The 12715-nt window shown below is 44.7% G+C and overlaps 2 protein-coding genes across 4 annotated transcripts in view; one reads left to right on the forward strand and one right to left on the reverse strand.

Annotated features, from left to right (window-relative positions):
* pik3c3 (phosphatidylinositol 3-kinase, catalytic subunit type 3) overlaps nt 1–2940 on the forward strand; it is a 45516-nt gene extending 42576 nt beyond the window's left edge. For both annotated transcript variants that reach the window (XM_071333533.1, XM_071333534.1), the window contains one exon: nt 2694–2940. In XM_071333533.1, coding sequence (XP_071189634.1) covers nt 2694–2708 — 15 coding nt within the window. In that variant the 3' untranslated portion in view covers nt 2709–2940. The remainder of the gene's footprint in view (nt 1–2693) is intronic.
* Nucleotides 2941–6257: 3317 nt separating this feature from the next.
* On the reverse strand, nt 6258–12569 carry LOC139534408 (uncharacterized). 2 transcript variants are annotated; one of them, XM_071333540.1, is made up of 8 exons: nt 12460–12569; nt 12189–12329; nt 11762–11882; nt 9272–9441; nt 8919–9100; nt 7806–7977; nt 7576–7703; nt 6258–7443 (listed from the first exon to the last, which is right to left on the reverse strand). In XM_071333540.1, exons 2-8 carry the CDS (start codon nt 12250–12252, stop codon nt 6964–6966), a joined length of 1317 nt encoding a protein of 438 aa, XP_071189641.1. In that variant the 5' UTR covers nt 12253–12329; nt 12460–12569; the 3' UTR covers nt 6258–6963. The 2 variants fall into 2 exon arrangements, with proteins under 2 accessions (XP_071189641.1, XP_071189640.1); XM_071333539.1 differs by having other exon boundaries at nt 12189–12488.
* Between the last annotated feature and the right edge of the window lie 146 nt (nt 12570–12715).

Here is a 12715-nt window from a genome sequence, read left to right on the forward strand (position 1 = left end):
TCAGCAGGGGTTGTGTTTTTCTCTCTCTCTCTCAGCAGGGGTTGTGTGTTTCTCTCTCTCTCTCTCTCAGCAGGGGTTGTGTGTTTCTCTCTCTCTCTCTCTCTCAGCAGGGGTTGTGTGTTTCTCTCTCTCTCTCTCTCTCAGCAGGGGTTGTGTGTTTCTCTTCTCTCTCAGCAGGGGGTGTGTGTTTCTCTCTCTCTCTCTCTCTCGGTAGGGGTTGTGTGTGTGTGTGCTTCTCTCTCTCTCTCATCAGGGGTTGTGTGTGTGTGTTTCTCTCTCTCTCTCTCTCAGCAGGGGTTGTGTGTGTGTGTTTCTCTCTCTCTTTCTCTCAGCAGGGGTTGTGTGTGTGTTTCTCTCTCTCTCTCAGCAGGGGTTGTGTGTGTGTGTTTCTCTCTCTCTCTCAGCAGGGGTTGTGTGTGTGTGTTTCTCTCTCTCTCTCGGCAGGGGTTGTGTGTGTGTGTTTATCTCTCTCTCTCGGCAGGGGTTGTGTGTGTGTGTTTCTCTCTCGGCAGGGGTTGTGTGTGTGTGTTTCTCTCTCTCTCTCGGCAGGGGTTGTGTGTGTGTGTTTCTCTCTCTCTCTCGGCAGGGGTTGTGTGTGTGTGTTTCTCTCTCTCTCTCGGCAGGGGTTGTGTGTGTGTGTTTCTCTCTCGGCAGGGGTTGTGTGTGTGTGTTTCTCTCTCTCTCTCTCTCTCGGCAGGGGTTGTGTGTGTGTGTTTCTCTCTCTCTCTCGGCAGGGGTTGTGTGTGTGTGTTTCTCTCTCTCTCTCGGCAGGGGTTGTGTGTGTGTGTTTCTCTCTCTCTCTCGGCAGGGGTTGTGTGTGTGTGTTTCTCTCTCTCTCTCTCTCTCTCTCGGCAGGGGTTGTGTGTGTGTGTGTTTCTCTCTCTCTCGGCAGGGGTTGTGTGTGTGTGTTTCTCTCTCTCTCTCTCTCGGCAGGGGTTGTGTGTGTGTGTTTCTCTCTCTCTCTCTCTCGGCAGGGGTTGTGTGTGTGTGTTTCTCTCTCTCTCTCGGCAGGGGTTGTGTGTGTGTGTTTCTCTCTCTCTCTCTCGGCAGGGGTTGTGTGTGTGTGTTTCTCTCTCTCTCTCTCGGCAGGGGTTGTGTGTGTGTGTTTCTCTCTCTCTCTCTCGGCAGGGGTTGTGTGTGTGTGTTTCTCTCTCTCGGCAGGGGTTGTGTGTGTGTGTTTCTCTCTCTCTCTCTCGGCAGGGGTTGTGTGTGTGTGTTTCTCTCTCTCTCTCGGCAGGGGTTGTGTGTGTGTGTTTCTCTCTCTCTCTCTCGGCAGGGGTTGTGTGTGTGTGTTTCTCTCTCTCTCTCTCTCTCTCTCTCTCTCGGCAGGGGTTGTGTGTGTGTGTGTTTCTCTCTCTCTCGGCAGGGGTTGTGTGTGTGTGTTTCTCTCTCTCTCTCTCTCGGCAGGGGTTGTGTGTGTGTGTTTCTCTCTCTCGCTCTCTCGGCAGGGGTTGTGTGTGTGTGTTTCTCTCTCTCTCGGCAGGGGTTGTGTGTGTGTGTTTCTCTCTCTCTCTCTCGGCAGGGGTTGTGTGTGTGTGTTTCTCTCTCTCTCTCTCGGCAGGGGTTGTGTGTGTGTGTTTCTCTCTCTCTCTCTCGGCAGGGGTTGTGTGTGTGTGTTTCTCTCTCTCGGCAGGGGTTGTGTGTGTGTGTTTCTCTCTCTCTCTCTCGGCAGGGGTTGTGTGTGTGTGTTTCTCTCTCTCTCTCGGCAGGGGTTGTGTGTGTGTGTTTCTCTCTCTCTCTCTCGGCAGGGGTTGTGTGTGTGTGTTTCTCTCTCTCTCTCTCGGCAGGTGTTGTGTGTGTGTGTTTCTCTCTCTCTCTCTCTCGGCAGGGGTTGTGTGTGTGTGTTTCTCTCTCTCTCTCTCGGCAGGGGTTGTGTGTGTGTGTTTCTCTCTCTCTCTCTCGGCAGGGGTTGTGTGTGTGTGTTTCTCTCTCTCTCTCTCGGCAGGGGTTGTGTGTGTGTGTTTCTCTCTCTCTCTCTCGGCAGGGGTTGTGTGTGTGTGTTTCTCTCTCTCTCTCGGCAGGGGTTGTGTGTGTGTGTTTCTCTCTCTCTCGGCAGGGGTTGTGTGTGTGTGTTTCTCTCTCTCTCTCGGCAGGGGTTGTGTGTGTGTGGTTCTCTCTCTCTCTCGGCAGGGGTTGTGTGTGTGTGGTTCTCTCTCTCTCTCGGCAGGGGTTGTGTGTGTGTGGTTCTCTCTCTCTCGGCAGGGGTTTAGTGTGTGTGTGTGTGTCTTTCTCAACAGGAGTTTAGTGGGTCTCTCTCATCGGGGGGGGGGGGTGACTGATTACTTAATATTTTGTGGACAGCCTACGTAAACATAAATGGTACCGTAGATCTTTCATGATACAACAGGATGTGGTGAGATAACTAGCCGCGTTAGTTCTGGTGCTTTGGGCAAATCACAATTTCGCAGGTGGTGGCATCTTTAGAATTTCGGGAGGGGACATTTGGCCCATAGACTTGTAAAGAGAGAAAGTGGAGCTCTTCGTTCTCTCCTCTTAACACATATATGGACCCAATTCTTCATCGAGCATCTGACCAATTAAGCGAGACTTTAGTTCTGGGTTAACCGAGATTACTGATTAACTGTAGGTAGCAGTGTTTATTTCTATAACGCTGTATTGGCAAAAGACTGAGTGTGTTGTAGATGTGCGAGGGTCATCTAACAGTGGTGTTCCGTCTCCCATCTCCCCTCCAGTACTGGCGCAGATGAGAAGGACCGAAAGATCATCTGAACGATGGATGGACAGGAGGGGTTGTATCCATAGTAACACCCGGTCCCCCGCCCTTGTGTGTGTGAGAGATTGAGATGATCCATCCAGGACACTGCTGAATAGAGGCCAACCTCTACTGCAAAAACAATGACTGATGTGTTTTCATTTTGTATATATTATATATAGATATAAAACTAATGGACAAATAAAAACCATGTTGATACAGTACAACACTGGCGTTGTGTGTTAGTGCGTTTACACACTTCGCAAAAGAATCTGTTGGGACGTGTGTGTGGTACAATGGTTATTGTAGTAGGTCCAGTGTCTCACTGTACAGTATCAACCGACGGAGGACTAGAGTATCATGGTCCGCTTTGTCTCCAGGGATGCCATGCAAATCTTTGACACTTATGATGGCTGGCGCTGTCCATTGAGCATCAACACAGTGGGATGGTTGTTATGATGGCAATGCTGAGGGGTGAGTTCATCCTGTGAGTCAGGATTTCCTGTGTGAGAGATGAACCACCATTGCTCCTTCATATGTAGCGCTGAATGTCATTTATCATGGTCATAAAGGGCAATATGCCGTTTCTGGTTATTTTACACGTCGTATTCCAACAGAGGATTTTTAAAACCCCGTGATCATACAAGGCAATGTTTTATCTTTACAAATCAAGGTCCATTTAGTTTAGAACGCGTGGTTGGTTTCATCCTAAATCTAGGTCAGTCGAAGACGCTGTAAGCTGGAGATGACAGGTGGTTAGTTGTGTGGTAATGCCTGTGTGGTTGTCGTGTTTGATCTGACACCCTGACCAAGAGCAACACAACAATTTGTTTGAAGGGAATAGACTTCACTATTGTAGTATTTTTAAGTTGCTTTTTAGATGTCAGATCTTTCTTATACCTCATAAAACATGACACTTCTACACATTGCATGTTAAGGTACCAGGACTTTATGAATTTACCATCGCAGGTGGAATTGTAACAACCCTTAAGATGCTTTTAATTTTATATACAAAAAAAAAAAAACTGTAGTACTTCTGTATTTTAAGGTCATCCATTTAGAACTGGTTTAGGAAATTAAAAACAAAAGCAAGATATTGCACAAAAACACTTGACAAACATTTATTATTCACTCAATTTACATGTCCTTATGGTGTTGGAATGGGAACTATACATAAAGAACTTCAGCAATTACACTTATCTAGCATTGTGCAACGAAGTCTTATAAAGCTGAACTCATGGTTGCTGTTTTTATTAGGCTTGTGGGTGGTGTTTTTTTTTCAAGCTCTGCTGTACTCGCATATACATCTGTTTCTCCCTCTCTGGTTATTATGAAACTTGACATTTACAGAACAGGATGCACCGAATAGAAAGCAAATGTATCATTTGGTCACTTTGACACTAGCATGAATTAGTCCTTTTCGAAAAGGTCACCCTGTCGACAGTGACGATTTTAGCATGTAAATCTGGTTGGTGGGACAAACAAAGTGTGGGATGCATGCCAGCAAAGCCTCAACACTAAACAATACATGACTTGCACTATAACAGTGACAAACGGTGCATACATAAAGCTGTCCCAACACCTTACCACTGCTACACCTGGCTATCAGCGGAGCCTTTGCCAGCGAAAGTTCATTCAGCCTCATTTACTACATAAAAAAAAAAACATGGCTGACTTGCTTAAACAAATGTTTAAGTCAGCTTGCTTAACTGACAATTGAGCTGTACAAACTATGGCATAAGGGGACAAGTGGATGGATAAAATAAAGGACGGATGTAGTCAATATAACTACTTGTTCAACACTTTTGAAATGTACAGCGACAGAATTCAGAACACGGGTCGTGCTTACAGTGTTCTCCCTGTACACCAAGTCAGAACCGTAGGATAAATAAAGGGGGCATATAAGCAGACAATGAAAGCTCTTACAATATTCAATGATTACATTTCTCTAGAACAGGTTATAGGCTACATGTGCACCACGAAGTCAGAACAGTAGGCAAAATTAAGAGGGAAAAATAGACCAAATGATTACACACACTTAGTATTACTTTCTTAGCTACAGTTTACATATCTCCCTGGCATATTACATAATTTATGCAGTAGCATACAAGACATTTTTGGACTCACCTTGTGCTGTGCTCACTTGAACAGGAAGGTGGCGCGGCGGTCCTTCGTGGGCAAATTTTGTCACCAAAGTCTGGCATTCTCTGGATTTATGGTGCTTTCAAGACAACTCGGAACTAAAAAAAAGGTTGAATCATGACGACGTCAGTGATCTTCAGGTCGTAGCTCTAGAAAGAGGCCCGAGTTCCGTTTTACAATTCTGAGTTGGATGACCTTTCAAAATGTATTTTCCCAGTCGGAACTCATTTTTTCCTCAAGATTTCGCTGTTCTGAGTTAAGTTGTTTTGAGCATGGCACAAATCATGCATCATTGACAGCATGGCCAACGTTGAATGTTTCGAATTTTAAGACTTGGGACCACACAGCAACTCCACTGAAAAGCAGGCTAGTGATTGCTTTGCAATGCTTGCAGTTAGCCACTGACTCCTTCCAAACCACTCTGTTGAATTTGCGATTTCCAACTTGTGTAATGTTTATGTCCAATGGCCGATGAGCACCGATACGTTTTATCTATAATTTCTCTTCATATACAAGGATTGAAAAGGATTTGCCAGTAGATTGTCAACTTGATTCATGATGACTGCTAGCTAAGATTTTGAAAGTAAGATGTTGACATGATCAGTCCAATCAAAGCTACTGTATGCATCGTAGCGCAAGCTGCGCCACCAGACACTCTGGGTTCGCGCCCAGGCTCTGTCGCAGCCGGCCGCGACCGGGAGGTCCGTGGGGCGACGCACAATTGGCCTAGCGTCGTCCAGGTTAGGGAGGGTTTGGCCGGTAGGGATATCCTTGTCTCGTCGCGCACCAGCGACTCCTGTGGCGGGCCGGGCGCAGTGCGCGCTAACCAAGGGAGCCGGGTGCACGGTGTTTCCTCCGACACATTGGTGCGGCTGGCTTCCGGGTTGGAGGCGCGCTGTGTTAAGAAGCAATGCGGCTTGGTTGGGTTTCGGAGGACGCATGGCTTTCGACCTTCGTCTCTCCCGAGCCCGTACGGGAGTTGTAGCGATGAGACAAGATAGTAATTACTAGTAATTGGATACCACGAAAATTGGGGAGAAAAGGGGGTAAGATTTATAAAAAAAATAAATTAAAATGTATATTTTTTTTAAAGCTACTGTAGATATGTAGTCCTATCTGTGGCCAATGACCTTGAGCCTTCTTGGATGGACAGTTCCAATTTAACTCTGGCAGAACCCAAGGGGCTTGAATTTTCGAGCTCTACCCTTAAACTTGGCGGTGATGTAGTGTCCCTATGAGTGACAGAACACTGAGCCAATCACGGCACAACTAGAGAACATTACCAAAACCTACGCTCCGTATTTTCCGCTGCCTGCCCCACCACCACAGAAAGCACTGAGCTAGGCTGAAACACCTGCATTTTGGAGCTGCCTTAGAAAGCAAAAAAGAGACCATGTTTGTATGCGGCTTTATTAACTCATTGATTTATTTAATTGCATTGTTTGCAAACTGATGTGACACTTATTAATGCCAAAATAACATGCAAAACAGGCAAGCCCCCCCAACATTTTTTACTGCCTGTTGAACACCACATAAAACCCCAATCCAACTTTACCACCTCAGCTGCAGAGCTAGCCAGCACACAAAGTGACCATCTTCGATCAGGTTTCCTGATGAATTGACTGAATATAGCAGAACCCATAAAAAACTGCTCCAAAAACCAAAGTTCAAGGTTAGATGTGATCTCTGTTGGATGCCTGAGAAGTAACGTTTATGATTGGCAGGCAAACACACTGTTTAGTTTGGACTCGTGATCCAACCCCCAACATTATAAATCAAAATCCCCCAGACACAGTGATATTATTATGAGCCATACGCAGGCTAATGTGGTTTCCAGAACTATAGGACCAATCACTGTTTCCCATCCATCGTCCCCTGTATATGTTTATGATTACACAGTCCAGTATTGTCCTTGTTATGGTTGACCTTGGTAAGGTGCTGGACCTTACCACAGTCCGGTTGGAACTGACAATGTATGCCTGTAAGCTGAGGACAACATTTTTTTAAATTAACAAAAATGGTCAATACAGTTTTTTAACTCCTCTCAGCACTGTGGCGTTCAAAGGAATATGTTAAACATAGCACTGTGAGTACTGCAGTGCAACGTGCTACAGGTTACACCACTGTAGTCCCTCTAGGTTCTCACCCCCGTCCCCCTCACTCACCCTCCCAAACCTCACAGAACACAGCGGGACCACCTGGCCCTCCACGGCCTCTGACAGAGCTAGAGAACCAGGGTACGGTAGTACTGGCACATTGGGCCCTGGATGTGGTTGTCGAGGTGAATCAAAGCTGCACTGGATCATATGTAGGCCTATAGGCACAGTGGAGCATGGGAGGGATATGGTGCTGCCAGAGTTCAGGTCCAGCTCCATTCCCTCAGTGTTCCAGTGCATGTTGCCTGACCTATAGTCACTGAGGAAGGGGTTGCTGTTGTACCTATTACCTAGGCTTGGGGCCTGGGCCTTGGTGCAGACACAGCTGGAGAAAGAGGACAGGATGGAAAGGTGGTCGTCTACAATGTCACTGGGGTCAACAGGATCTGAAGGGGACTCCGGCAAGTCCTGGAGGAATGCCTGAAGAGATGCCTGCGTTAAAAAAATACAGTGTAATGATATACCCAAGGACATTCAAGATAATACTGCATTTTATATAGTACTATACACAAATGAAATTAAATACTCAATGTGTTTGTTTCAAAAGAATAAAGGACAGTTTACTAGAGTCTTGGGGAGTCGGTTTACGTGTGGTGCATCTCGTTTTTGTTTCAGCAGGTACAGAGCCAGAGCAAGGAGAGGAGAGAAGAGTACAGCACACACTCCTATCCCCAACAACACTGGCTGCAACCCTGGGAAACAAACACAAGTCATTTTGTAATTAGGGTTGTATTCATAACCCGAGCTTCATGTCCACACCCCGACTCAACCTTAACCCAACGTAAACCTCTAACCTAGGCCTGGGCCAGCATGGTGGACACAGCTGGGGTCCGAGGGAGGAGACGAGGCCTGGGGGAAGGTGGTCGGACTGATGGAGAAGTTAGCCACGACACAGTAGTCCTGTCCTGGGACCAGGTTTGAGAACTCTGCCCCGTACACCATCTTCTGGGCCAAACCAATCTGCGTCTGCAATAGGACCAGCCAATCACAAACGCTGTATCAGACACATGCAAGAGGATCAGCCAATCAGAGAGGCTGTTTCAGACTGTGTCACAGAGCCAATCAAGGACACTTGTACTAACAAATGCACACAAAAAAAACATGCAGCAGACGAAGTAACAACCAGTGCTGGGAAAAGTACCCAATTGTCATACTTGAGTAAAATTAGAGGTACTTTAATAGAAAATGACTCAAGTAAAAGTGAAAGTCACCCAGTAAAACACTACTTGAGTAAAAGTCTAAAAGTATTTGGTTTAAAATATACTTAAGTATCAAAAGTAAATGTAGTTGCTAAAATAAAGTACCAAAAGGTAAAAGTATAAATCATTTAAAATTCCTTAAATTAAGCAAAACAGACAGCACCATTTTCTTGTTTTTTGAATTTACGGATAGCCAGGGGCACTCTCCAACACTCAGACATCATTTACAACCGAAGCATGGGTTTAGTGATTCCGCAATGGCACAGAGGCAGTAGGGATGATTAGGAATGTTCTCTTGTTAAGTGTGTGACTTAGACCATTTTCCTGTCCTGTTAAGCATTCAAAATGTAACGAGTACTTTTGGGTATCAGGGAAAGTAAAAGTACACTTTTATTTAGGAATGTAGTGAAGTAAAATATGTAAAAATAAAAATAAAAAAAGTTCTATAATAATATAAATAGTAAAGTATGGCTAGACTAAAAAAAACTACTTAAGTAGTACTTTAAAGTAGTTTTACATAAGTACTTTACACCACTGGAAACATAAGAGTGTAGTTTCTGCTTTGAGCACTCACTCCTTAACATTGTACTACTTACATAGCAGCAGGTAGAAAGGAAATAGGATGTGTGAACGAGTGTGAACGAGAGCGAGCAAGAGAAAAGAAGGAGGGTGAGCAAAAAGTGGTATTGCAGATGGCAACAGGGGTACCTTGTAGTCAGAGGAGTTCTGTTGGTTATATACTGTCACGTTGACACAGAGGTCAATAAAATTTGACAGTGGACAGCAGCTCTGCAGAGGAAGACAATCCCTTCTGCTAGAACAAGGTAAGTGCACCTCCACTACCAGCTTCTCTCCAGACAGAGAAACCAAGACGGAGGGACTGCTGAAGTCTGAGGAGAGGAGAAACAAAGAAGCCACTTTAATTTCAAATCACAACAATCTCTTCATGTGAGCGCCTGTAGCCATTTTAGCCCTCGCTGTTTGAACTCTGCAGTGTATTGAACAATAAATCGCCAAGGCAAGATACGTGACAGGTCTTAGAGGAGAGACAGGCTACTGACTGAAATCACGGACGTCAAACCCAAGTTGTTGTGTCCAGACTGGACTCCCCGGGCCCTGGTGCAGGCCCAGGCGGATCAGGTTGTACACCTCAAAGTTAGAGAAGGCCTCGGACAGGTCACACAGCTGGGAGGAGAACCGCACACAACTCTCCACGTCCTGCCACGAATCCCTGCAACACACACACACGCAGTACCAGTCAAAAGTTTGGACACACTCATTCAAGGGTTTTTCTTTATTTGGACTATTTTCTACATTGTACAATAATAGTGAAGACATTAAAACTATTAAATAATACATATGGAACCATGTAGTAACCAAAATAAGTGTTAAACATATCAAATATATTTTATATTTGAGATTCTTCAAAGTAGCCACCCTTTGCCTTGACAGATTTGCACACTCTGGCATTCTCTCAACCAGCTTCATGAGGAATGCTTTTCCAACAGTCTTGAAAGAGTTCACACATATGCTGAGCACTTGTTGGCTGCTTTTCCTTCCCTCTGCGGTCCAACTCATCCCAAATCATCTCAATTGGGTTGAGGTTGGGGGATTGTGGAGGCTAGGTCATCTGATGCAGCGCTCTCCTTCTTGGTCAAATAGCCCTTACACAGCCTGGATGTGTGTTTTGGGTCATTGTTCTGTTGAAAAACAAACAATAGTCCCAATATGCGCAAACCAGTTGGGATAGTATCACTGCAAAATGGTGTGGTAACCATGCTGGTTAAGTGTGCCTTGAATTCTAAATAAATCAGTTTCACCAGCAAAGCAAGCCCACACCATCACACCTCTTCCTCCATGCGTCACAGAGGGAACCACACATCCGGAAATCATCTGTTCCTCTACTCTGCATCTCACAAAGACACGGCGGTTGGAAGCAAAAATCTCAAATTTGGACTCATCAGACCAAAGGACAGATTTACACCAGTCTAATGTCCATTGCTCGTGTTTCTTGGTCCAAGCAAGTTTCTTCTTATTGGTGTCCTTCAGTAGTGGTTTCTTTGCAGCAATTCGACCATGAAGGCCTGATTCACGCAGTCTACTCTGAACAGTTGATGTCGAGATCTGTCTGTTACATGAACTCTGTGAAACATTTATTTGGGCTGCAATTTCTGTGGCTGGTAACTAACGAACTTATCCTCTGCAGCAGAGGTAGTCCTGGGTCTTCATTTCCTGTGGCGGTCATCATAGCACTTGATGGTTTTTACTTTCAAAGTTCTTGAAATGTTCCAGATTGACTGAGCTTCATGTCTTAAAGTAATGATAGACTGTCGTTTCCCTTGCATATGTGAGCTGTTCTTGCCATAATATGGACTTGGTATTTTACCAAATAGGGCCATCTTCTGTATACCACCCCTACCTTGTCACAACACAACTGATTGGCTCAAATGCAATAAGGAAAGAAAGAAATTCAACAAATGTACTTTTAACAAGGCACACCTGTTAATTGAAATGCATTCCAGGTGCCTACCTCATGAAGTTGGTTGAGAGAATGCAAAGCTGTTATCAAGGCAAAGGGTGGCTATTGAAGAATCTCAAATATATTTTGATTTGTTTAACACTTAGGTTACTACATGATTCCATGTGTTATTTCATAGTTTTGATGTCTTCACTACTCTACAACGTAGAAAATAGTAAAAATAAAGAAAAACCCTGGAATGAGTAGGTGTGTCCAAACTTGACTGGTACTATATACATAGAAACATACACAAACACGGATAAACTACATAGTATTTATTATTCCGATCTATTAAAATGTGGAAATATCCTTTCTGAAAATATGCAATACCCACACAAGATAACAGACACACACTGGTTGTTGGACTAAACGGGTGGTGATGGTTATGACTGAAACCAGGCGGCAGGGGAGAGGAGCAGCCAGGGTGTTTTCACGGCTGTGGTAGAAAACAATAGCGCCTATCTATCGGAGCCTATCTACCCAAAAAGTCAACCAACCATGGACTCGAGTGACTGATTCATCCCTCTGATTAAAACCCTTTGAGGTTTCCCTGCCAAAACCACAAGTTTGAAATTCACCTCTCACGCTACCCCTCTCGCCGGCTCCTCTCCGCGTCGTCAGAGCGCTTTGTTCACACAATAATTTGCTTTCCCTTTCTAGGCTAGCCTTCCCCTCACACTCCCAACAGTTGCACTATTCATATTAGCTTCATTGTAAAGTAAATGACTAATCAGAATCCTACTGCTGATTACAACCTTCAACGACTTGATTTAAAAATACTCCACTTAAAATGACTATAACGTAGTTACACACAGAACAAACATCACAGAAGATACATCAATGTAGAGGTTTTCTATGAAACAATTCACTACCAATTCTAGAAAATAGCAGAACAGTAATACAGCATACTAGAGCTAGATCGATTAGGTCAATAGAGACAGCAGACAGACCCCCAAATCTTGGAACAGCATTTAGCTAAGAAGATATTTAGATACTAGTCCATTAAGTCAGTAGTGAGCAATGAGTCACACACCCCTGAGTCTTAGTTTGGACGGTGTAGGTGGTGGTAGCGTTGGCCTGTGGACAATCCCACTGCAGGACACAGTTTAAGTTCAGGGAATACAGACTGGTGGTACAGACGGCTCTAGATGATCCTGAGAGTTCACACGGAACACAAAGTCAACACACACAGGAATAGACCACACACACAATCTCACATATCTTGAATATGAAAGTGTAGCCTATCACAGAAACAAGGATAACTATGCGTAAACAATTCACATACATAACATGATTGACACTATTTTAACCTATAGTTGGCTATGTAAACCATTGAGATCAAACCATATGAGTAACTCTGGTGAGCCCCCCCATAGATGGTGTAAATTAGATCAGCCACTGTCCCCAATATGGAGGGTTCGGGTTATTTAAAGGTGGGTTTGAGGGAGCAACAGACTTACCTGTGATGTGGACACACAGTCCTGTTAACACAAGGGTCGGCAGCACACCTGGTACCGTCACCATGTTGACACAGGTGAGCGAGACCACAGGCTGAGAAAGACCGAGGACGCAGCCTAAATCTTTTTCCAAAACAAAATCTCCTTGAGGTAGGGGATAACAAATTGATGTAATTACCCTGATGCACGCAACGTCGTCTACATGACAGTAAAATGCATAACAAATCATTTTCCAAAGTTGAATAGGAAAGAGGTAGCGTAAGCAGTCACTTACCTACATCGAGAGAGAGAGAGTGGGAGAGAGATAAATAAAGAATAGATGTAAGGTATAGATAAAGACGGGCAGGGGGTGCAAGGATCAGGACGTGACACAATAGTCACGGGTGTGAGAGGAAATGGTCTGAAGCTCAAAGACAAGTGAGACAGGAAACAGAGGGAAAAGAACAACCACCTTGCAAGCTTTGTAGATATATATATATTCAAGTACATAGTCTTGAGTCACTATTTTCAAAGTTACTACTACTTGATGC

Source organism: Salvelinus alpinus, chromosome 11 (genome assembly GCF_045679555.1).
Source record: "Salvelinus alpinus chromosome 11, SLU_Salpinus.1, whole genome shotgun sequence".
NCBI classification, from domain to species: domain Eukaryota; kingdom Metazoa; phylum Chordata; class Actinopteri; order Salmoniformes; family Salmonidae; genus Salvelinus; species Salvelinus alpinus.

What these genes read in the sequence shown, in the direction of transcription:
- LOC139534408 (XM_071333539.1), bottom strand. Translation starts at nt 12,414, where the DNA reads ATGATTTGTTATGCATTTTACTGTCATGTAGACGACGTTGCGTGCATC. An exon ending in ACTGTGTGTCCACATCACAG is followed by an intron (nt 11,883 to 12,188) that starts GTAAGTCTGTTG and finishes GTGAACTCTCAG; the next exon opens with GATCATCTAGAGCCGTCTGT. An exon ending in AGAACTCCTCTGACTACAAG is followed by an intron (nt 7,978 to 8,918) that starts GTACCCCTGTTG and finishes GTCCTATTGCAG; the next exon opens with ACGCAGATTGGTTTGGCCCA.